Here is a 24,054-nt window from a genome sequence, read left to right on the forward strand (position 1 = left end):
CCGCTGCGTGCGAGACCAAGCGCTCCCGCGCGGGCCTCGCCCACGCCAGCTGTTCGCTTCTTGTCGGTTCCAGGCGACCCGACGACTGGACTCTGTCGGCCGGCGGCAGTGGCACCATTTATGGATGGGGCCATAATCACAGGGGCCAGCTCGGGGGCATCGAAGGGGCCAAGGTTAAGGTGCCCACTCCATGTGAAGCCCTGGCAACCCTCCGACCCGTGCAGTTAATTGGCGGAGAACAGACTCTGTTCGCGGTCACGGCCGATGGGAAGGTGAGGGGGCATTTTCTGGGTCGTGGACGTTAGCCCCGAGAGGCACGGTAGCTGCAGTGCAGGGCGTGGCTTGCGCTGCGTGGGAGGCCCCCCAACCCCCCAAAGGTTGACAGCCTTAGTGTGCAGGCAGCAGTTAGCCTGAGAGAGTCCTGCCTGAGCTTTCCTGTGTTCTAAGCATTACAGTTTTTAACCCCGAAACACAGCGTACATATGAGTAGGTTGGAGCTGTTTCCAATTCAATAATTAATGGGATGCATTCCTTTTTTTCTTCTCTGTTGTTAGGCTGTCTTTTAAAAAATCGCCACTGCTGTGTAGAAATAGTTGATGTTTATGTGTAGACTCTATGTCTAGTTGCTTTATTCTGCTCCTTTCTTTCTTACGTGTTTCAAGGTTTTCCGTATCTTCTTTATGGAGGGCCATAATCTCTCCGTGAATCCTGTTCCTTCCTTTCTGGTTTCCCCATCTGTGTGTGGGATGGGGGTCTTTCAGTGTTGCGGGGGGCTGCGGTGTAACATGGAGGGGGCGCTGCGCCGGCCCTTCCCATCTGGGTCCAGGCTGTGGGGTGCGGGCGCGTCCCACGCACCCCGTGGGGTCTGCGTAGACGGCCACCATCCGATTCGGGAAGTTCCCGTCTGTTTCTGTTCAAGAGTGGAGATGGACTTTTGCCAAACACTCTTTCTGCATTAAAAATACTCTTCTGCATGTTTTCTCCTTCAGTGGATTAACGTGGCAAGTCAGGGTAACTGTCTCCCCCTTCCCTCGGCCAGGGCGCCAGAGGCGGCTCAGCTCGGCCCTGTGCCCGGAGCAGCCTCGAGGCTGTAGGAGGAGGGGTCGTCCCTGGCCGCTGTGCTTGGCCGTCTCACAGCTCACACAGCGTGGCAGCTGCCTCTGTCACACTGAGCGGGAGGAGGAGCAAGAGGAGTGACGACAAGATGGAGGTCACAGTCTTGTGGGACCTGTTGCCATTTCCCTCCATTAGGAGCCAGGCAGTAGGTCCCGCCCATGTTCAAGGGGGATGGGGGGGCCGCAAGCAGGGACCCTAGGCACCCACGTCCGAGGCTGCCCCCAAGAGTATCGGGCGTGTCCTAGCCTCATCTAAAGGGCTGGAATATATCCCTTTCTTTTCTGTTTTGTGGAGAATTCTGTCTTTTAGTTGTTTCACAGTTCCTTTAACATGCATACGAGTATTTAGAATCTAAAGTTAATTAGGATTTCTACCCTCTGCCCAAATAACACTTAACCCTGATCCCTTGTCATGCTGGGTTTTGGCACGAACCTAAGCCCCCAGTGACAGGCGTGGTGGTGGTTTTATACAGACCGCGGTTCTTCTGGGTTCACCCAAGTGTAACTCACGCCTCTGCTCACCATCCTTTCTTGTCTCGGGGATCTGACCATTTTTCTTCCGCTTTAAGCAGAGCTTTTCCATTTCCTCATACGGGGTATTTTGTTGGTTAATCCTGATTGTTTTTGTTTCTTTCTTTGAAAGTGTCTTCATCTTGTCCTTTCCCAGCATAAGGGCTGCAAACCTTTTCTGTCCAGGGCGCAGCGGTGTCAACGGCTGCTCAGCTCATTTAGTCCCTGTCGCAACTGTCGACGGAGCCAGCGGGGCCAGTGCATGAGCGTACGCAGCCGAGCTCCCGTGAGACGCCGTTACAGAAGCAGGTGGGGGGCCTTGTCCGGCCCGTGGGCCCTTACTGGCAAGCCCCTGTTCTAGAGCAGAAAGTTTTCTGTTGAGTGTTATTTTCAGTCTGCCTATTAGAAGTTTTATTCTGAGTTTTGGCCTTCGTTGTTGCTAATGGGACGTCAGTAGTCAGAATAATTTCTACCCAGATGAAGATGGTAGATCTTTCTCTGTGACCGCTTTTAAGAAACTTCTTTAGTGATCTGCAGTTTCATTATAATATATTTAGATGGCAATTTTTAAAATTTACGCTGCCCTTTTTTGTTTTTGCTCAGCGGTGTGAGGGGTGGGGGTGGGCTTCCTGGCTCTGGGAAGTGGTCTTTCGATCACTCTGGTAAAATCCTAGATGTGACGTTTTTCAGACGAGATCGGGCGCGTCCAGGGTGGTATGGCTGTAAGCTCGACGTGACGTTTTTCAGATGAGATCGGGCACATCCAGGGTGGGACTGCCGTACGCTAGACGTGATTTTTTTTCAAATACTGCTCTCCCGTGTTCTCTGTTCGATCTCCGCCTGCCCCGCCGAGTCCTGACTGGTGTCCCGGTGGGGTCTGCGCTTCACTGCTCTGGCCTTTTGTCCTGTGTCTGTCCTTTGTCTCTCTGCTGTAGGTCCTTCCGTTCTATCCTCCCCATCAGTAATCTTGCTTCCCCGGTTTATCGTCTGCTGTTTCTTACATCTGGGTTCGTAATTTCAAGTAATATCTTCTTAACTTCTGGAAGTTCTGCTTTGGGGTATTTTATAGTCTCTTATTCCTTAGGGATTTTTTCAAGCTTTTGTTTCTTTAAACATAAGATTGAACTGCTGTTCTGCTGACGCTAACCTGTGGCCCCGTCCTTCCTTTTCCCATGATGTGAGTTTTTCAACCTGCGAGCTGACCATCTTCCTTGGAAAATTTTACGTAGAACTTCTTTGACATTTAGGCATCAAAATCAGTCACCAAAAGAGAATTTGTAATCCTTTGGTAGTATCCAACTTAAGACACTGTAAATTAAGTTCTCCACCTCAGAAATGTAGACCGTACATTCAGCCTGGAAAGCAGCTTTTAGTGGTCAGTGTTTGTGGTTATGAATTCTCAGGAGTGATTTCCCTCCCTCCCTCGGAGCTGATGCTGAGAGAAGGCAACTCTCTCTGCTCTTGGCTCAGTTCTCATGCACAGTCGGAGCCCCTGGGAGCCCCAGCCTCCTGCAGAATCTCCCAGCACTTCACCCCCCACGGCCCACAGCCCGAGTGCTCGAATCCGCAGACCTGCCTTCCCGGGGCAGTTGGCCGTAGCTCTTTCATCCACCTGTGTTCTTGGTTTCACTTCCCTTTTTATCGTTGTTTCCTTTCCACGCAGCAAGGCATTCGGAACAATGTGCAACAGCATTTAATTCTTACAGGAGAGATGTTCGACTTGCATTTGGAAATGGCCATTGGATTGTTTAAAAATTAATGACAGAGATGTTTTATGTCCCAAACCAATTACCCATTTAGAGTGAAAGAAAAACAGAGTATTCTGTTGTGTGATTTACATGCCGCCTCTCTGGAATATTATTTATAATTTTCCTATGGGTGTTTCTCTGGGTGTTATTATCAGGGATTTGCATATGTGGTCGATAACTCAATCTTTTTTTGTTTTCCGTGGTATTAATTATAGTTTGCACTCTGCACAAAAATAGAAATGCTTCCAGAAAAAGACCTCATGTCCAAACTACATTTTGAGCGTTTGGTATTTCTAACGGCCGTAACGTTTTCTCTCATTGTTAGCGCTGTGATAAAGCCCACATAAAGCCTTAACATGCCTGCTATTTCTCATTTTCAGTGTCATTTCCCTGTGGTAGAAATGTCTAGCGCATTGGTTGGGGTGCAGTCCCTAAGACACGGGACAAAATCTGACGCCTCTGTCGCTCTCTCTTGTCTTAGCTGTACGCCACTGGGTACGGTGCTGGCGGCCGCCTGGGAGTGGGAGGGACAGAGTCGGTGTCCACCCCAACGCTGCTCGAGTCCATCCAGCACGTGCTCATTAAGAAGGTGGCGGTGAACTCCGGGGGGAAGCACTGTCTGGCCCTGTCGTCGGAAGGAGAGGTGTATTCCTGGGGCGAGGCGGAAGATGGGAAGCTGGGCCACGGCAACCGGAGGTACGGCGTGCAAGCGTGATTCGTGGTGCTGCGTTTGCCTTTTCTAGTTCGTGCTAACGCTTGCATGGGATATCGGCGCTTGCTTTTCAGAGTGACACTGACCGTAATCTACTTAAATGGTGAGGACTCTTGGGCAGAAATAAGTTTCTGGGGCGGTAGGTGTGGTCTTGTGTACTTGACACCCTGATTGGGGTGAGTCCATGTTGCGGTTTCGATTTCTAGGCACTAAGTGGGATGAGCTTCTTTCCATCCTCCTCCCCCAAGTCCCCTTCCTCTGATCCCCACTCGTCCACTGAATCACAGCAGCATATATTTATTTTTAGAGAGAGGGGAAAGGAAGGAGAAAGAGAGGGAGAGAAATAGCAGTGTGTGTTTGCCTCTCGCGCTCCCCCACCTGGGGACCTAGCCCACAACCCAGGCATATGCCCTGACTGGGAATTGAACCGGCGACCCTTTGGTTCTCAGCCTGTGCTCAATCCACTGAGCTACACCAGCCAGGGGCCAAACTCATTATTTTGAAAAATTAGTAGGAACTACCTGCCAAGTTGGAGCAACAGGGGCCTTTGTATCTCAAATAACTAAAGCACCAGCCACAATGCATGAAACAGCAGCTCTAAAACATTGACTGACGTGCCATAAAGTACACGCACAGGTCTGCAGAGGTGAATGATGACAGGTCACGTGTGTATGAGGAGCATTCCTGAGGCCGAGGAGCAAGCCACCCGAATGATTTGCAGGGACAGTCCCTGGAGCTCCCGGAGGCAAAGCTCCTGCCCGTGCCTCGTGACTCACAGGGCACTGGTGCGGAAGGGGAGAACACGCTCCATGGCCTCTCCGTTGTTCTGAACCACCAACAAAGCTTAAAAGCAAGACCTAGAAGGATTAAACTGTTTCTAAGTAACTTAACCATGTTGTAGAAATCAAAGGTCAAGAATATATGTAAACTCACCTGAAGACGTTTTGTGTCATTGCTTTGAGAGGGAGAGAGGAAGGGAGGGGGGAGAGAGAGAGAGAGAAAGAGAGAAAGAAACATCGATTGACTGCCTTCTCCTACGTACCCTCACTGGGGACCAAACCCACAACCTGGATATATGTCCCAACTGGGAATTGAACCCATAACCTCTCAGTCTATGAGAGGGCGCTCCAACCAGCTGAGCCACACTGGCCAGGGCAGACCTCAAGAATATTTTTGTGAATACAAACATATCAAATACCCAGCAAGATAAACTTGATGATGTTCTTCATCTAATCACAAATTATCGGGCATGCCTCTCACTAATATGTGGAATCTGAAAAAGCTGAACTCATGGAGAGCACACTGGTGGTTGCCAGGAACTGGGGAGGGCTGTGGTCAGAGCGTACAGACCCCCAGGTAGAAGGAGAGTAAGTTCTGAGGACCTGCTGGGGTGTGTGGTGACCAGAGGTAACACGGGTGGAAGGAAGACTCAATCTTGTTGATTGGTCGGTTTTCTCCGAATTGACCTACAGTTCAAGCCCTTCACACTCAGAATTCCTGTCAAAACTGACAAGCCGATTGTAAGATTTGCGTGGGAGTGGGAAGCAGTAGCGTAGTCCGAACAACTTTGAAAATCAGTAGCAAAGTTGGAGGATGGCCCTTCCCGACTTTAAGCCTCGTTGGAAAGCTACAGTTACCAGGACAACAGCGGGTGTTGGTGTGAAGAGGTGACTACAGTCGTGGGCGTCATCACAGATGAAAACACTGACAGGAGCAACGCAGAGCAAGCAGGAAGTCGGTTTGTACCCACAACGCCCGCACAGTGAGTGCAGGGAAAGTGGAACTGGGATTCTCCCTCTTAGTTTCCAACGCACAATCATTAAAGTGTAAAGACAACTTCTTACGTGGTTTTGAATGATTGGATAACCACATGCCAAGCAGTGAACTTAAATGCTTACCTTGTATGGTAGCCAAAATTAACTCAAATGATTCATAGCCATTAATATAAAACTGAAAACTAGCCCTGGCTGGTGTGGCTCAGTGGATTGAGCACCTGACTGCGAACCAAAGGGTCACTGGTTCGATTCCCAGTCAGGGCACATGCCTGGGTTGCAGGCCAGGTCTCCTTCTCTTTCTCCCTCCCTCCCCCTCTCCAAAAAGAAATAAATAAAATCTTTTAAAAAAACGAACAAACTGAAAATTAGAAGGAAACATGAGAGAAAACCCTCGTGGCCTTAGATCAAACAAAGGTTTTTACGCAGAGCTTAGAAAGCACAATCTAATTTAAAAAATAGGAAAATGTGGACTTCCTAACAATTATTCACTTCTGCTTTTTGAAAGACACCATCAAGCCATTGAAAAGATATCCCACAGACTGGGGAAGCATATTTGCCATCCTGTATCTAGGATCTTATGTATCTGGAATTATTAGAGTCTTCGACACTCACTAATAAGAACACAAGTTCATTACTGACGCTCGCCATGTTGTGGGCCGGTTGGCATTCATGTGATTCAACTCCCTGAATGAAGTGTTGACTCACAGCAAGCTGTGTCTCACAGGGGCCAGACGGTAGTAAATATTTCAGGCCAGCCACACAGTCTCTGTTGTATACACTGCTTTTCAAGTTTTTTTTTTTTAAACAACTTTTTAAAAACGCAAAACCCATTTTCAGCTCACTGGCCTTCAGCAACAGGCCATGGGCTAGACTCGGCCCACAGGTGGGTGTTAGTCATCCAGCTCCTGATTGGGACTGAAAGTCCCCCTGCTCTGGCATTAGGGCAGCTCGGGTAAAAAGACAGGCGGCAAATTGTGGGAATTTGAGTTCCGGTCTGAGTACTTTTGCTTGATTGATTTAAAAATTGAGTTGGCTTCCAGTCAAGATGGGGCGCAGGTAAACCAGGTACTCGCATCCTCCCACATCCACGTTAAAACTGCAGAGCAGCCGTCATTCAGAAACGCCTGAAACCTAGCTGAACCGAAGCCCGGCAACTAGGGATACAAAGAAGAAGCCACGTCAAGACTGGTAGGAGGGTGGGAGACACAAAATGAGCTTGTCCCTCACCCACGTGTGATGGGTAAAAATCAAGAGGGATTTCTCAGCTGTGGAGGTCGCTCCTGAGTAGTGAGGGGTCTGCACCCCGCCCCAGACCCCAGCCCAGGGTTCCAGTGAAGAGATGCATTACAGGGAATCAGCAGCAGAGTAGATGAAGCAAAGGATCCAGTCAGAGACTTGGAAGAAAAGGAAGCAGAAAACAATCAGAACGGCAAAGAGAAAACGATTCCCCCAAATGAGGACAGCGTAAGGAACCTGTGGGACACCTTCAAGTGTACCAACGTTTGCATCACGGAGGTGCCAGGAGGAGAAGAGAGAGAGCAAGAAATTGAAAGCCTATGTGAAAAGATGATGACAGAAAGCTTCCCTAACCTGGTGAAGGAAATAGACATACCAGCCCAGGAAGCACAGAAAGTCCCAAACAGGATGAACCCAAAGAGGTCCACTCCAAGACTCGTCATAATAACGCGACAGGTTAAAGCCAAAGAGAGACTGTTAACAGCAGCAAGGGAGAAACTGGCAGTTTCCACAAGACTGTCTGAAAAAAAACTTTGCATGCTAGAAGGGACAGGCAAGAAACATTCAACGTCGTGAAGAGCAGGGACCTACAGCCAAGATTACGCAGCAAAGCTATTGTTTAGAATGGAAGGGCAGATAACGTGCTTCCCAGACAAGAAAAAGCTAAAGGAATTCACCACCACCAAACCAGTATTACAAGGAATGTTAAAGGATCTTTAAGAAGAAGAAAAAGATTTTAAAAATACAATATAATGGCAATAAATCCATATCTATCAACAATGGAACCTAAAAAACCAAATAAATGAACAAGCAGAACAGCAACACTTATGCAGAGAACATTTCCATGGTTACCGAATGGGAGGGGGCTGGGGGGAGGGGGGGAAAAAGGGGAAGGGGTTAGGAAGCACAGATTGGTATTTACAGAACCGGGAGGTAAAGGATAATTTAGGGAATCCAGCCAATAGCATAGCAATAACTAGGTACAGTGCCAGGTGGGTACGAGATTTATCAGGATAATCAGTTATATGATGTCTAATATTTCAGGATGTACACCTAACACTCACATAATTCCGTATGGCAGCTGTGATCAAGAAATAAAAAATGATTTAAAAAAAGTAAAACTAAAATTGAAAATAAAACAGTCGAGTTGAAGGATGTAGACTGAGAGGGCTACATTGATTCAATGAACAGCAACCATGTGAGTAAGCCCAACGTGTAAAAACGCATGAGAATTAAATTCTCCTTCGTCATACTTGCTGACCTCTCTTGCAGTCCGTGTGACCGCCCGCGCGTCATCGAGTCTCTGCGGGGCATCGAGGTGGTCGACATCGCTGCCGGAGGAGCCCACAGTGCCTGCGTCACCTCAGCCGGGGACCTGTACACGTGGGGCAAGGGCCGGTACGGCCGCCTGGGCCACAGCGACAGTGAGGACCAGCTGAAGCCCAAGCTGGTGAGGCAGCGCTGGGTCTGGGGGCGCGGCTTCCGTCGTTTCAGAGCTGAGGGTCACAGCCTCAGGATATACAAGCAGGTTTTATTTTTGGTGGAAATGAAAACCGTCTTTGGTCTGTATTCCGTGGGTCACGTAAACAGGATGGTGCAAGAAATGTGTTTTTATTTATACTAGTAGGTGTTGCCTGGCATCTCAGGAAACGCTGTGCATTCTAGAAGCCCGTGTGGTCAGGCAGTGTGGTGGGGCCGGCTCTGTGGGGGGACACCCACCTCCTGCAGCTGAGACGCTTCGAGCTCAGCTGGATGAAGGAGCTTTCCGTTTTGTCCCACGGGGTCATTAAAATATCCCCGTCTTTGTGAAGACTTCAGTGGGCACCCCCACCCCAAAAGCCTCCCCTTAGACGCACCCCCGCCTGCTGCGGTCGGGCAACCTCCCTGTCGCTTTTCTCTGAAGGTGGAGGCCCTGCAGGGCCACCGCGTGGTCGACGTCGCCTGCGGCAGTGGAGACGCCCAGACCCTGTGCCTCACCGACGATGACACCGTGTGGTCCTGGGGTGACGGTGACTATGGCAAGCTCGGCAGAGGAGGCAGCGACGGCTGCAAAGTGCCCATGAAGGTACCCTGGTGCCTGGCGCCCCCTGGGTCCCACGCACCAGGCTGACCTGGAGCTCGGGCCTCTCATGGGTGCCGTCCACTGTGCGCCGGGGTCAGCTTGCTGCCCCTTCCCAGTCTGCACACCTCCTGGCTGCAGCCCCGCCCGCCTTTACCTTCTCACAGACAGTGTAATGGGTCCTTGCACATGCTGCCTCTGCTCTTGCGGGAAGCTCGTGGGATCTAGCGGGCGCCACGGAGCCGTTTTTTCTCACACCTCACCCAAGGATGGATTCACTGATTTTAGAGCGAGAGGAATTGGGGGGGGGGGGGGGGGGAGAAACATCGATTGGTTGCATCTCGTACGTGCCCTGACTGGGGATCGAACCACACCTTTGGGTGTGCAGACATGCTCCAACCAGCCGAGCCACTGGCCAGGGCTGCAGGTGTAGACCTTTGAGAGGAAGGACAGCACGTGTTCACGCCCGTCAGCTGGTCTGTGTTGTGGACAGTGGACAGTCGTGGCACCGGAGCTGTTGCAATTGGCTGAGACATGGACACCCCGGGAGAAGCCACAGAAGAGGCTGGAGCCCGGGTCAGGTTGGGGTCCGATGGCTTTGCCCTGCTCCAGCTGAGCACCTGGGCGGTGCCCTGACCTGCGGGACTCCCTCGCCCTGCGATTGGTAGTTGGCAGAGGTGACGTTCACTGATGCATTTCGGTCGCATGGTGACCGCTGAGTGGCCTTTAGTGCTTGGCTGTCAGGGCTGTCAGGACGTCGGCATTTGCCGTGGATTTGGGAGTGTGAGTGCGGTGCCAGGGTGCAAGAAGCCATCTGCATGGGGGCCTCTCCCTGGGGCCCCAGGCTGGTGCGGGTGGAACAGAGACTCGGGGGCTGCCTGCCACTGGAGCCCCACAGGTCCCCAGGAGCCTGGCCCAAGCTGCACAGCTCCTCTTCCCGGAGCAGGGCTGCCCAGGGCAGTGGCCGCTGGCCACGTGTGGCGGCTTCAGTTTCCATTTAAATCCATTAAGACTAGAAAGAAAATTCAGTCCCTTGGAGGCACTGGCCTCATCGCTGGCTCAGGAACTGCATGTGGCTGGTGGTTTCAACCCAGGGGTGTAGCACAGCACCTCACACAGAGGGTGGGGGCGGCGTGGCCTGGAGGCTGCACTGTGCCTGGGGCTCCAAGGAGACACTCTCCTCTCCGGTGGCCTTGGAAAGCCCTGCTGGGAGGGATGAGCGGCTGTCCCTTGTCATTGTCACTGCTCACTCTCTTCCCTCACAAGCCTAAGGCGAGGAAGCTATTTAGGCTTCCACATCCCTGCAAAAAAAACTGTTGTGGGCTTTCTCACTGTAAGAAGGCTTGGACATAGGCTTTGCACCTCCAGGGACCAGGATGGTGCACAGTGAGTGGGCAGAGGCCTTGACTGAGGTACTGGCAGCGGGGGTGGGGCCGGGAGAAAATGAATGAAGACAGTGAGGTTTTCATTAATTTAAATGTAAATGTGGGAACTGAAGTCTGAAAGCAGTCACAGGTGGTAAGGAAAGTTGATGACTAGGTAGGTCAGTGGGCCCCGGTGGCCCCCGGATGCCAGCTGTGAGGGGCCAAGGTGGGCTCCAGGCCTGGCCAGGCTGAGCTGGTCTTGTAGTGCATTGGCCGAGGCACCATGGGTGCAGGCAGAGCCCTGGTGCTCTCGGCCATGGGCAGACAGGTGCAGGGCTGGCTGGAGGAGGGGCCGCCGTGCCCCAAAGGGAAACCGAGTGGCGAGAGTGAATTCTGGGGAAAAGGTCCCAGAGCTCATCGGCGGTGGCCTGGGCTAGGAGCCACCTGTCAGCATGTATCCCCGCAGGGCCAGGCCGTCTGTTCCTCTTGGGAACCTCTCCTTGCTGGGTGGAGGCGGGTTTTCAGTCATGGTGAATATTTGGCATGGGCTGTGGCCGGGTGTCTCAGTGGATTGGAGCGTCGTCCCGTACACCAAAAGGTTGCGGGTTCAGTTCATGGTCAGGGCACATGTCCGGGTTGCGAGTTCAATTTCCGGTTGGGGCGCGTACAAGAGGCAACTGATTGCTGTTTCTCTCATTTGATTTTTCTCTCCCCGCCCCCTCTTTAAAACCAATAAACGTATCCTCAGGTGAGGATTAAAACAGGTGTGACTCGGGCAAGGCTGTCCTGCTTCCTCCTTGGGTGGGTTTCGGTCTCTGTTGGGTGGCCGAAGGCAGGCACTTCCTGGGGTCCGCCTAACTGACTCTTTTCCCTGTAGATTGACTCCCTCACGGGCCTCGGAGTGGTCAAGGTGGAGTGCGGGTCCCAGTTCTCCGTGGCCCTGACCAAGTCCGGCACTGTGTACACTTGGTAGGCAAGACTGTGTGACCCCACTGGGAGCAGGCTGTTGGCTCGAGGTTATGTTTGCTGCCCTTTGTGGGTGGTTGGTGGGTGACCTCCATGGCTGGCTGTGATATGGGTCCTGAAGCTCAGTGCTTCACCAGGAGGGGGCGCCCTGCTGAGCCCCGGGTCTCCTTGTGCACAGGGGCAAGGGCGATTACCACAGGCTGGGCCACGGATCCGACGACCACGTCAGAAGGCCGCGGCAGGTGCAGGGGCTGCAGGGGAAGAAGGTCATTGCCATTGCCACGGGCTCCCTGCACTGCGTGTGCTGCACGGAGGACGGTAGGCGGGAGGGCCCTGGATCTCCGAGTCGGCCCAGGGTCCTGTGCAGCTGTGGTGGGGGTGGGGGGTGGTCACCCGTGTCCTGAGAGGGTGGGTCCAGCCCCTGGGGACAGCCCCCGTGAGTAAGGTATGTTGAATGGCTGCGCAGAGAAGGCACACAGCCGGCCCAAGACTGCTGGCCTCGGAAAGTTCTGGGTGCTCGGTGGGCCCTCAGCCGGCCTCTGGGAGCCTGGACTTCGGGAGGGCGCCCCCACCCCGCTCCCTGAGTGACAGGAGGCCTCACTGTGCTGACCTGTGGGCGCTAACAACATGGTCTCGGCCGTGACCTGCCTCCCTCTGGGGTCTGGAGCCGGGGTCTGTCCAGGCAGAGGTGCCCAGGTGACCAGCCCCGTGGAGGCCCTGGGTGCCGGGCCCCGCAGAGCTTCCCGGGCAGCTGGCACCTCACGCATACATGAGTCCCAGCTCATGCGTCCCGTGGGGCCCCACGGGGACAGGCTGGTGTCTGGTGTCCCCCAGACCCCGCCCCGCACCCATTCCCTTGGCTGAGTTTGCGCCGAGTCCTCTCGCTGAATGAATCGTGATTCTGAATGTGACTGTGTGCGGAACCTTGTGACACCTCCGGTCACCTGGGGGTGTCTTGGGGAGCCCACCAAAGAGACTTAAAGGTGGAATTGGGATCACTGACTAGCTGACCCTGTGGCACGGGGGTTATGCTGGATTTTCGGGTGAGCCCAGTGAAATCAGAGGCGGCCCTTCAGAGTGGAAAGGGGCGGGAGACCAGTGATATATGGGAAGGGAGAGGGGAAAGGGGGGATTTACCAAGTGTGAGAGGGGCTTGACCTACTATTTCTGGTGGGGGGCGGCGGGGTAGGAATGTAGTGGCCCCTGGAAGCTGGAAATAGCCGTCAGCTGACAGCCAGCCAGGAAGTGGGGCCGCTGAATGAGCAAAGAACCAGGTTCCCCCACGGCCTCCAGACAGGGGCGGCCTGTCGACACCTTGGCGCTGGCCCAGCGAGCCTGCCGGTGGATCTGACCCAGAGCTGAAGGAGAAGGCATGCCTTTTATTTGCTTTCTTTTAGTTCTTTAACTTGTGAAAGACAGCCCACGTTCACAGAACAGGTGGGAGCCGGTACAAAGAACATGGTTTGATCCATGGGGAGCCAGGCCCTGCCCCGGGGCCTGTCCCCTGGCGCGTTGTCTGTGTCCTACAAGCGGCCCTGCCTCACGCGTCCTGGCACAGCGCCGGGGCAGAGAGGCCGAACCTAGCTGTCACGTCCTGTCTCCTCCCCTCCAAGATGGCCCTCGCTCGTCCCTGGGTGCCGTTTTCTGATGCTCTTACATTCTGTTTGGGCAGCTGTGTCTGCGGAGCATCCCCCTCGCTTGCCGGCACAGTGGGACACTTGGTCCCCCTGACTCTCCTGGCCCTGAATGTAGGCTCGACTATCCCCCCCCCCAGGAGCTGATGCCTTTGCAGGAGAGCTGTGTTCAAAGAATGGGCTTTGCTGGGTGTGCTCAGTGCCACTGGGGGGTTATTGCTCCCAGGCCCTCCAGGGGGACAGAGCCTGAGGGGTGTGTGTGTGTGTGTGTGTGTGTGTGTCTGTCTGTGTGTGGTGCATGAGCTTGCCTCTGGGAGGGCTTGGCATCCGTGTGTTCATACCACTTGCTCGCACCAGGCCCCTGGGCTCCAGCTCCGTTCCACGGGGCCCATTGCTGTGTCTCCTCCATCCACACTTGTACCTCCTCTCTCCTGAGGTGGCAGACCCGGACCCCGTCCTCCCTGACAGAGTGATTCGGTCGAGGTCCTCTAGGGGACCAGTGTGCCGTCACTGCCTTTGCGTTCTGCCGAGTGGACCCTTCCCCCTCTTGGGCAGCTTCTGCCCCCAGGGCCCCTGTGTGGAAGCCCTTGTCACTCATGGACGCTGACTGCCTGTCCCCAGCTGCGCCTCCACAGAGAGTGGGTCCTGTCCTTGCCTGTGTGCTGACCGCCACCCCGTGGCTTTAGGGCTGACCTGAGGAGAGCAGGAAGGGGTGGGACGCAGGCGCCCTGCCCCTGACCTCAGAGGAGTCTGCAGAGAACTGACCTTCATGCAGCCAGCAGCGACCCACCCTCAGAGCGGTGGGGGTGCCTCAGGGTGGGGACCTGGGGCAGGACGCTGGATGGGGACTCTCCACTGATGAACTGTGGGGAGGGCCCGTGTTCCTTCGGAAACATGGGTCTTAGTTAGAAAATGACTTTTGTCTTCTGTTTGGAATCAGTCTGGGCTGCTTAGGCCACTACCATCTTTTTTTTTTTTTTTTAATTACTATTTTATTGATTATGCTGTTACAGTTGTCCTGATTTGTCCCTCTTTCCCCCTCCCCCTCCACCCCCACCCCCTCAGTCAGTCCCCACACCTTTGTGTCCCTGGGTCTTGCGTCTAACTTCTTTGGCTGCTCCATTTCCTGTACTGTGCTTTACATCCCCGTGGCTCTTCCGAAACTACCTATTTGTGCTTCTTAATCCCCTCACCTCTTCACCCATCGCCCACAGCCCCCTCCCATCTGGCAGCCATCAAAATCCTCCCCATATCCATGATTCTGTCTCTGTTCTTCTTGTTTAGTTGGTTTTTAAGATTCAATTGTTCATAGACTTGTATCTATTGCCGTTTTATTGTTCATTGTTTTGATCTTATTCTTGACTAAGTCCCTTCAACATTCCATATAATAATGGTTTGGTGATGATGAACTCCTTCAGTTTTTTTTGTTGTCTGGGAAGCTCTCTCTCTCTGGCTTCAACTCTAAGTGATATCTTTGCTGGCAGAGCAGTCTTGGCTGGAGGTCCTTGCTTTTCATGACTTTGGATATTTCTTGCCAGGTGCTACTAGCCTGCAAAGTTGCTTTTGAGACATCACCTCACAGTCTTATGGGAACTCCCCTGTAGGTAACTAACTGCTTTTCTCTTGCTGCTTTTAAGATTCTCTCTTTATTTTTAACCTTTGGCATTTTAATTAGAATGTGTCCTGGAGGGGGCCTCTTTGGGTCCGTCTTGTTTGGGACTCTCTGTGCTTCCTGGACTTGCGTGTCTATTTCCTTCACCAAATGAGGGAAGTTTTCCTTCATTATAGATTTCCAATTTCTTGCTCTTTCTCTTCTACTTCTGGCTCCCCTATGATGCTAATGTTGGACCTCATGAAGTTGTCCCAGAGGCTGCTTACACTGTCCTCATTTTTTCGGATTCTTTTTTCTCCTTGTTGTTCTGGTAGGTGGTATTTTACTTCCTCATGTTCCAAATCATTGATTGGATTCTCAGCTTCATGCACTCGACTGTTGTTTCCCTGTACATAGTTCTTTATTTCAATTTGTTCATCCTTTGGTTCTGACTGGGTCTTTTATGCTGCTGAGGTCCTCGCTCAGTTCCTTGAGCGTCCTCATAACCAGTGTTTTGAACTCTGCATCTGATAGATTGCTTATCTCCATTTACTTTAGCCCTTTCTGAAGTTTTCATCGGTTCTTTCATTTGGGCCATGTTTCTATGCCTCCTCATTTTGGCAGCCTCCCTGTGTTTGTTTCTATGTATTAGGAAGGGCTGCTTTGACTCCGTGTCTTGGCAGTGTGGCCTCATGTAGTAGGTGTCCTGTAGGGTCCTGTGGCACAGCCTCCTTATCACCCAAGCTGGATACTCCCGGTGCACCCTTCGTGTGGGCTGAGTACACCTTCCTCTTGTAGTTGAGCCTTGGTTGGCAGATGAATGGGAAGGATTTACCCAGGCCAGTCAGCTGCTAGGACTGGCTGTGACCACTGACCTCCAACCTCCGCCCTCTGTGGAGGTTGAGCTGTGCAGGGGCAGGGTGGTGGCGCTCTGAAGTGGTCTGTAGCTGACCACTGGGTGCACAGGCCCTGGGGTTTCCCGGGTGGTGCAGGCCAAGGGTCAGCTCCCAATTGTGTTCTGCCCGGGGCCACCCTGCCTGAGCTATAAGGCAATCTGAGATGGCTGCTCCTTGTGCTGGGCTTGGAGATTCCCAGGCGAAGCCAAGCTGTGAATCTAGGCTGCCTGCTGTTATAGCTGGGCCTGGGACTCACTGAGGCCAGCTGCTGCTTGTTTAAGAGGATTTAGGAAGTCGTAAAGCATAAGCCAGACCAGCCATTCAGATGGAAAGGCAGCTTGGGTGGGCCCCTAAGTTGGAGCGAAGTCTGGGGATCTCCAAGTTGGGTCAAACAGAGTTAGCCAGGTTGATGGAGTCTCAGATAGGGTACCAGCTTGCCGGCACTGTGGGTGGAGGGTTTAGAAAGGGGACAATGGCCTCCGCTCACCTTGATGCCAGACACTTCAGTTCCTCCCCGTATACCACTGGTGATTTCCCAGCTGCCATCCAGTGCTGGAGCTCAGAGGGAGTGAGTCTGAGTAGGTGAGTCTGTGTGTGGGTTTTTTAATAGGAACTGCTTGGGGCTCCAGAATTTTCTCCCACTGACTCAATCTCCACTGGTTTTTGCAGCCAGAGGTTGTGGGGACTTCTCTTCCTGGCACTGGAACCCCGGGCTGTGAGGCCTGGTATGGGGCTGGGACTCCTCCCTCCCAAGATATCCCTCCTGAATTTTTATCCACCCCACGTGGGTGTGGGACCAGCCTGTTCTGCGCCTCCACCCCTCCTACCAGTCTGGATGGAGGTGGTTTCTGCAATTCCATAGTTGTCAGACTTCCATTCAGCTCGATTTCTGACGGTTCTGAGTGATGGTTGTTCTCTGTTTTAGTTGTAGTTTTGATGTGGTTGTGTGGACAGGAGAGCCATGTCTGCCTACGCCTCCATCTTGACTGGAAGTCAGCCGCTATTACCGTCTGTTTTAATGTGTTGTTCCGATTCAGAGCCGCTGCCCCCCGTGCTTCATCCTGTGGACATCACTGGATGTCTGAGACCAGAGAAGCCTTGTTGGCCACAGGGCTGCCGAGAATCTCAGAGGCGTGTGCCTCTGGAACTGTTGTCAGAGCCTTTGGTCACCCAGAGGTCACCCCGGATGATGGGCAGTGATGACCCTCTGTGGGGGAGACACAGAGGGACTGCGCACACGTCAGTCCTCACCCACTTTCCCTCCTGCATTCGCTGCTATAGGTGAGGTGTACACATGGGGTGACAACGATGAGGGGCAGCTAGGGGACGGAACGACAAACGCCATCCAGAGGCCTCGGCTGGTCGCTGCCCTTCAGGGTAAGAAGGTCAACCGCGTGGCCTGCGGCTCGGCACACACTCTGGCCTGGTCCACCAGCAAGCCTGCCAGCGCTGGGAAGCTGCCTGCACAGGTCAGTGCTGGTGGGCGGGCAGGCTGGGCATGCATGTCGGGGCAGAGCTCCTGCTTACGCACCGAGCTGGGCGTGGCCAGGCGCCCCACTGGAAACCACTCAGGCTCACTGTGTTGAAATGAGCGCTTTGAGAACTTTAACGTTCCCATCATCCAACAGTCTGTGTGTATCAGTGAAATGTGCCGCCTTCATTCCAAATCTTAGGAACTATGTAAAACCGTTCTGGTAGTCCAGGCCGCCCCTGTTCTTTAGTGAACTATGTCTGTGTAGACTAATTTTATCAGCATTCTCCTCAGTTTATGTTACTTGGCTGAAGCAAAGTGGCCAGAATATTATTACAGTGAGATTTTTCATCAGGCGCATCTCTGTTTTGTTTTTAGATTTATTTTTTTAGAGGGGAAGGAGGGATAGAAAGACAGGGAGAGAAACATCCGTGTGTGGTTGCCTCTCACACGCCCCTTACTGGGGAACCTGGTCCACAACACAGGCATGTGCTCTGACTGGGAATTGAACTGGCGACCCTGTGGTTCGCAGGCTGGCACTCAATCCACTGAGCCACACCAGCCAGGGCTGCATCTCTGTTTTGAAAGCAGTGTTTCAGAATCCACCTGGAGTGCAGTGCTCGTCTGTGCACTGGAAGCCGAGGCGCACTAACGGGTGCCGATGTTGCAGGTCCCCATGGAGTACAACCACCTGCAGGAGATCCCCATCGTCGCCCTGCGCAACCGGCTGCTGCTGCTGCACCACCTGTCCGAGCTCTTCTGCCCCTGTATCCCCATGTTCGACCTGGAGGGCGCCCTCGGCGAGGCCGGGCTCGGGCCGTCTGTGGGCTTCGACACCCTGCGGGGAATCCTGATATCCCAGGGAAAGGTAACCGGGCGAAAACGCACACTGGGACTGCCTGCGTGCAGCTCGTTCCGCAGTTGCTCCTCGGGCACCTGCTGCCTGCCCGGCTCTACTCTGGGTGTCAGAGCGCGCCTTGACGGACAGACAGACATCTCTTCTGCGTTTGGTGCCGCGTTTCCCCCTTGTGGTCTCTGCCACTCCCCTCCCCGCATGGATTGTGTGGGGTTCGCGGGATTGAGCTTCCATCCTTGCTGTGCTCTCTGCTCCCCTGGCCCTGAGGCTTTGTGAGCGCTACTGTCCTGGGCACCCCGAGGAGGCTCCGCCCCGGGCTGTGCGGATTGCGGGTCGGAGGCTGATTTGACAGCCTGTGAGCAGACCGTGAAGGAGCATCTGAAAGGCTCTAGATAGAGCCCAGCCCATCGACACTTGGAGTCGTCTGAGCTTTCCAGAAATGGGGTACCCAACTCAGGAGTCCGGGTTTCCCGTGACTGGAAGTCGCTGAGTTTTCCACAGGCAGCTGGGCGGGACCGTCTAGCAGAGGCTCTGAGGTGGTGTGGAGGGTTGGTGGGGGGGGATGCTTGTGCAGGGAAGGCGGAGCAGTCGGGATGGGGGCCCTGCTCCCGCGAGCCTGGGATTGTGATGTCGCAGTTCTCCAAGATGACAGTCTGTTCATACTGAAATAAAGTTCAGGTGCTGGGAGTCCCGTCCAGACAGGTTTGGTTCAGGACTGGCTCTGTTCCCACCGAGCGGACGGGGACCGCACACGGGTCATCGTCGCGTATGGTTTAGAGGCATGTGCACAGTGGTGAGGCTGTGGTCACGACAGGACGCGGCTGATGACGGGGAACAGGGAAAACGGATGGGAAACCTGACTTCAACCACTTTTACCCCTCCAAATGGGGGGCACTGGGCAGGGAGGGATAGCCTTTCCTCGTCAGGAGAGGATGGTGGGCGGTAGGGTGTGCCCACAGAGGCTGTGAGTGCAGGATGGCAGTGCAGTGGGGGGTTCTCAGAGGCGCCTTCAGCCCCAGGCTCCTGCAGGTGGGCCCTGCCCAGTCCTGTGAGGGTGGTCCCCTCTGCTGGGGGATTTGGGGAGGTGACTGGAGCGTAATGACCAGGACACACTCAGAGCTCAGAAAGGCTGCTTGGCTGCGGGCCAGGAGTGTGGAAAGCAGAGGACCAGCGGGCCAGGGCAGAATTAGCATGTGGGGGTGGATGAGGGTGTGTGGCCAGGGGCACCCCCCTGCTGGCCAGGTCCCTCCATGACGCCCTCTTGATCTTCCCCTCCGGGGGCTGGCCTGCCCGCTCCCTGGGGCTCCCGGGCCTTGCTGCTGCTGTGTGGTTCGCGCAGTGACACTGAGGCGTGGTTAGGCTTTGGGGTCAGTCGGGGGGACTTCGGGTTTGCCCGGGAGGCCTTGGCTCCCTGGTCATTCCTCAGAGCCTGGCCCGAGACCCCAGTTGGAGCGGGCCCTCAGCACCTGTGGCCCTCCGTCCCCCTGATGGGTCCCGAGCGCCCTGTGTGGACGTGGAGGCCAGCCTCACAACCTGGAGAAGAGTGTTTGTAGTTACCTGTTCTTGAGGAAGTAGGACTGCGGGGACTGGTGGGTTTTAAAACCACGTCATGATCTGTCTGTCTGTGGGTCTCACTTTCTGCGTCACGTTCTCACCCTGTCTGTCCTGTTCTAGGAGGTGGCTTTCCGAAAGGTGGTTCAAGCCACGATGGTACGAGACCGCCAGCACGGCCCCGTGGTGGAGCTGAACCGGATCCAGGTGACCACAGGGGCGGGTGCTGACCTGCAGAGGTGATGGTGTCCTGGGTGGCCCCGGGTGGGCAGGCCTCAGCCACACCCTTGTCCTGGAGACCCAGTGCCGCGGTGCAGCCATCCTGGGTACCGAGGCCGCGGGTGGGGGTGTGAGGTATTTTCTTTATAACAAGCAAGAAGCCCGAATCCGGAAGCACAAGGACAGATTAGCAAAGTGGGAAAAGTAACCATGGCCACCTTCCGCCCCATGGTGGTCACGGCCGCTGATGGGCAGGGGCAGGGCTGCGGGGGGTGCTTCTGGCAGCCCCACAGGCAACTCCGCTGTACCTTGCTGTGCCCCCTGGGGTGCTGGCCGTGCCTCTCTGTCCCCTGTGGCTGGCTCTGAGAAGCAGGTCTGGTCAGGGGCCTCGAGTGCAGGTGGTGACCGTCCCTGTCCCTGTGCCGTCAGCCTCACACGCTTCCTGGCTCTCAGGGCTTACGGGGTGGGGGTGAGCAAAAACCCTGGCATTTGTTTATAAACATTTGTGTATGCGTTCTGACACGTTTAAACTTCAGTCACCTTCAAGTTCTCTGCATTTGATACAATACACCTAGGGAGACCTTTTTTCCAATAGGGTTTGAATTTGCTGATTTTGCTGCGTTTTAATGCTTCACCTTTTCCACCTCTTCCATGTTGGCAAAACGTTTTCCTTTGAGGACTTTTTTTCATCCAGGGAAACAAAAAAAAAGTTGCTTGGGTGAGATCAGATGAATAGGGAGGGTGGGGCACAGGGGTCATGCCGTTTTTTGTCAAAAACTGTGGAACACTCAGCACGGTGTGGGCAGGTGCCCTTGAAAATTGCCCATCATGACATAGGCAAACACGTTGAATAGTCTTCAAAAAAAAAAAAAAAAAAAAAAGCACTGAAGCCGATCGCAGCCTCTCACAACAACGCCAGCTGGTGCACTGATACAGATAGGTTCCTAAAACACTCACCTAGTGGGGGAAGCCTGGACTACATGGGCCCGCCCTCCAGAAGATAGTTCCAGGGGAGTTTTTTGGGGGGTTCCCCCCATACTAAACAGTTCACAAGCTGGTCACTAATGTGTCTCATGGCTGTAACTGAGAACGTGGAACGTGGACCAGCTCTGCCTTCCTGCTGCTGCCGCCGGTGTGGCGAGCGCCCGTCAGTCCGTCACTACCCCTGATGAGGAGCCCGGCGGCACCTGGCATTTCAAGTCCACTCGGCACGGGCCCTGCCTCCTGCACAGAGGCGGAGCCACAAAGAACAGATAGTTTGTTCCTGCGCCTTTGTGGTAACACATGATTTCCACCCTGCTGTGGGTTCCTGACTGGAAGCTTTCCCAGACCTGGGGCACTTGGAATCAAATGCCAACGCTCGTGGTTTGCTGGAGGACACGTGCGGCCGCGCTGATGGAAGTGGTCCGTTCACGGACGTCAGCATGCGTAACGCTGCGCTGGAGGCCAGGCAGCCCGCTCCGCAGACAAACGGGCTATTGAGTGAGGCTCATGAAAAAGCTTTTATTTCCACACCTTCGAGGAGCATTTGTCTGTCTCTGCATTAGTAGGTTTTAGATACTGAAGTTTGAGCCAGTGGCCACAGATCATAGCCTCCTGGATCATGTGCCCACCTCAGCCTCGGACGGGAACCGGCTTCTGGGCTATCCGGATGTCATGCCAGGCGCCACCTCTGTGTCTCGGGTGTGTCCGTCCTGTGCTGGGTGCCTCCTCCCCTCCCGTCCTTGCATCCCAGCCCGGGGGCTGGGGCAGGGGGCCTGCTCAGTGTGTGGTGAGGGAGCAGGTGGGGAGAGGGCTCCCAGATTTGCATTAGGTGTCTTTGCGAGGCAGGCAGACAGCCTCCAGCACCGGTGCCATGCGCATGGTGGCTGGAGAGCCCTCCCCAGAGATGGAAACGGAATTGTTCTTACCAAAAGCAGAGCCCGGGCGGGGGCAGGGAGGGGAATTCAAGCAAACAATTGGCCCCTTCCTGCCCCGGGCATGGCTGCAGGCCTCGAGGGCACCAGGCCTCTCCCCGTGGGGACACCCCGTGGGAAGTGGCCTAGAGATGCTGCACGTAGGGTGTGTAACAGCATCTGAGAATCAGCGCACGTCAACACGTTTTCACTACACAGCTAGTGCGGAATGTATGCATGCTCCCTTCCGCAGACTTAGGCTGCTGTGACTAGAGCCTGTGACTGTTCTCTGGGCTCCTGCTCTGCAGATCAACCCCCCCTTCGCCCCACCCCTTCAGCTCACCGGTCCCTGTCCTCATGGGGCCGCTGGGGTCACAGAGCCCGCTCCTTCGTAGCAGCTGAGAGCGCCGTCTGTCACTGGGCATTGGACACAGCGGCCGTGTGACGCCCAGGGCAGGAAGCGGGTCCAGGTCTCATGCCTCATGTGCAGGCACCACCCTCCCTTCCTGCCCGCAGCTCAGTTCCCTGCAGGGGTTGGGTGGCCCGCAAGGCTGCTAACGTCCGTGGACACAAAGCGAACTGCCTGGCGCTGGAAAAGTTCATCCCACGGGCATCTGTTACTGTCTTTGTCGTGGAGTTACGGGTGGTGGGTGTTTAGCCGGAGGGATCAGCTTGAAGGCACATTCTCATAATGGTTTCGTCCCTAACTTGTCACATGGCCTCGTTTGTGACTGACCGTCCAGGTGGTTCTGAGCGTGGCTGCAGCGGGGGCTGCAGGCCCTTGTCTGATCTGGCTAGATGTCTTAGACTGGGATGAGACCTTCGGGAAGAAAAAGGGGTCGTTCTTGGAGACAAGTGACCCCGCGAGCTGAGTAGGACCAGACAGGAAGGAGACAAGGCAGGTCCTGGCAGAGCCACGCTTCCTGTTGGGTCTCAGAGCCGTGTGCCAGCATTCCGAGCACCCAGACTCTGCCTGGAAGGCCGCTCCCTCACCGAAGCCCTGTGGGGAGGTGGTCAGCCGAGGCCATGGGGTGAGCCAGGTCACGGTCACCAAGCATAGGGACTGATCACGCAGCACCGCGGTCTGGGCGCACTTGGGGGTGTTTGCTTAGGCATCACGCCGAGGGGTGAGCCTCGTGCATCCAGTGGGCCTCCTGCACGTGAGGGCCCAGGAGCAAGCACGTGGCGTCACGCGGGGAAAGGAGCTCCTGGTTGGCCTTTGAGGTCCTCGGAGGGCCTGGGTGCTGGGGTGCGTGTGGTGAGGGACAGGGCGGGCGGGGGGGGCGGTTATGAGGTGCAGCTAGTCCAGAAGCCCTTCACCTTGACTGGGAATTCAGTGGGCCTCACTTTGACTTGTTGGGGGGCCCACATGAGTGCAGCTCACTGTCTGTGAGCCTTGCTGCAACAGAGTGCAGGTGACCGGAGGGGGAGTGCAGTGTAGTGACACAGGCGTGTGGCCACAGGGCTCAGCCTTGGCCACCGGCGTCCCCGGGCCTATCTACCATGTGCCTCCTCTGCGACTGCTGTCCCTTTCGCCTCTCTCCTGCAGGTCAAGCGTTCGCGGAGCAAAGGCGGCCTGGCGGGCCCTGACGGCACCAAGTCCGTCTTCGGGCAGATGTGTGCCAAGATGAGCTCGTTCAGCGCTGACAGCCTGCTGCTGCCCCACCGCGTCTGGAAAGTCAAGTTTGTGGGTGAGAGCCATGTGCAGGCAGGGCTGGGGCGTCTGCTCCCACGGGCTCTGCTGGGGGACCGTGTAGCCAACTCTCCCCCCACCCCCCAGGTGAATCTGTGGACGACTGCGGCGGCGGCTACAGTGAGTCCATAGCCGAGATCTGTGAGGAGCTGCAGAACGGACTCACCCCCCTGCTTATCGTGACGCCCAACGGGAGGGACGAGTCGGGGGCCAACCGCGACTGCTACCTGTTCAGCCCAGCCGCCAGGGCGCCCGTGCACGCCAACATGTTCCGCTTCCTGGGTGCGCCTCCGGCATGAGTGGTTTGGGGGCCCCTGGGCACCCTCCCTTGACCTGGTGTTCGCTGTGTCTCGGGAGGGGCCGTGGCACGCTGCATGTCCACCATTAGCTTTCCTCTGCTTGCAGTAGCGGGGACCTGCTGGGGCCTGGGAGGACCTTGGGCACATAGAGGGGCAACACGTTTCTGTGTCCTGCCTGTGTCAGGAGTGGTGGGTCGGAGCTGAGGGCTCTGGGTGGCTTCTCCGTCCCTCACGCCTTTTCCATTCGGGGTTTCACCATCATAGCAGTGGGGCTGGGCCTCAGGGCAGCTGATGCCTGATGCTGGACAGAGGGGGAGGGTCAGAAACTGGCCCTTGGTAACCAAAGCCACGAGGAATTTGAAACAGGGCAGCTGCTTTAACGACGGGCCTCTTGAGTTGGGGTGGGTGGGTCAGAAAGTGCCAGGGCCCCAGGGGAGAGCCAGTCCCCGTGGGGTCGAGTGGCT

At 55.1% G+C, this 24,054-nt stretch overlaps 1 protein-coding gene across 5 annotated transcripts in view; it reads left to right on the forward strand.

Moving 5' to 3' along the window:
* Positions 1–24,054, forward strand: part of HERC2 (HECT and RLD domain containing E3 ubiquitin protein ligase 2) — a 177,790-nt gene that overhangs the window by 149,692 nt on the left and 4,044 nt on the right. For all 5 annotated transcript variants that reach the window (XM_053913371.2, XM_053913370.1, XM_053913372.1 and 2 more), the window contains 11 exons: positions 74–272; positions 3,855–4,069; positions 8,369–8,546; positions 9,000–9,161; positions 11,397–11,488; positions 11,664–11,803; positions 16,888–17,075; positions 17,748–17,945; positions 19,608–19,691; positions 23,148–23,289; positions 23,379–23,573. In XM_053913371.2, coding sequence (XP_053769346.1) covers positions 74–272; positions 3,855–4,069; positions 8,369–8,546; positions 9,000–9,161; positions 11,397–11,488; positions 11,664–11,803; positions 16,888–17,075; positions 17,748–17,945; positions 19,608–19,691; positions 23,148–23,289; positions 23,379–23,573 — 1,793 coding nt within the window. The remainder of the gene's footprint in view (positions 1–73; positions 273–3,854; positions 4,070–8,368; positions 8,547–8,999; positions 9,162–11,396; positions 11,489–11,663; positions 11,804–16,887; positions 17,076–17,747; positions 17,946–19,607; positions 19,692–23,147; positions 23,290–23,378; positions 23,574–24,054) is intronic.

This window comes from Desmodus rotundus, chromosome 10 (genome assembly GCF_022682495.2).
Source record: "Desmodus rotundus isolate HL8 chromosome 10, HLdesRot8A.1, whole genome shotgun sequence".
NCBI lineage: Eukaryota > Metazoa > Chordata > Mammalia > Chiroptera > Phyllostomidae > Desmodus > Desmodus rotundus.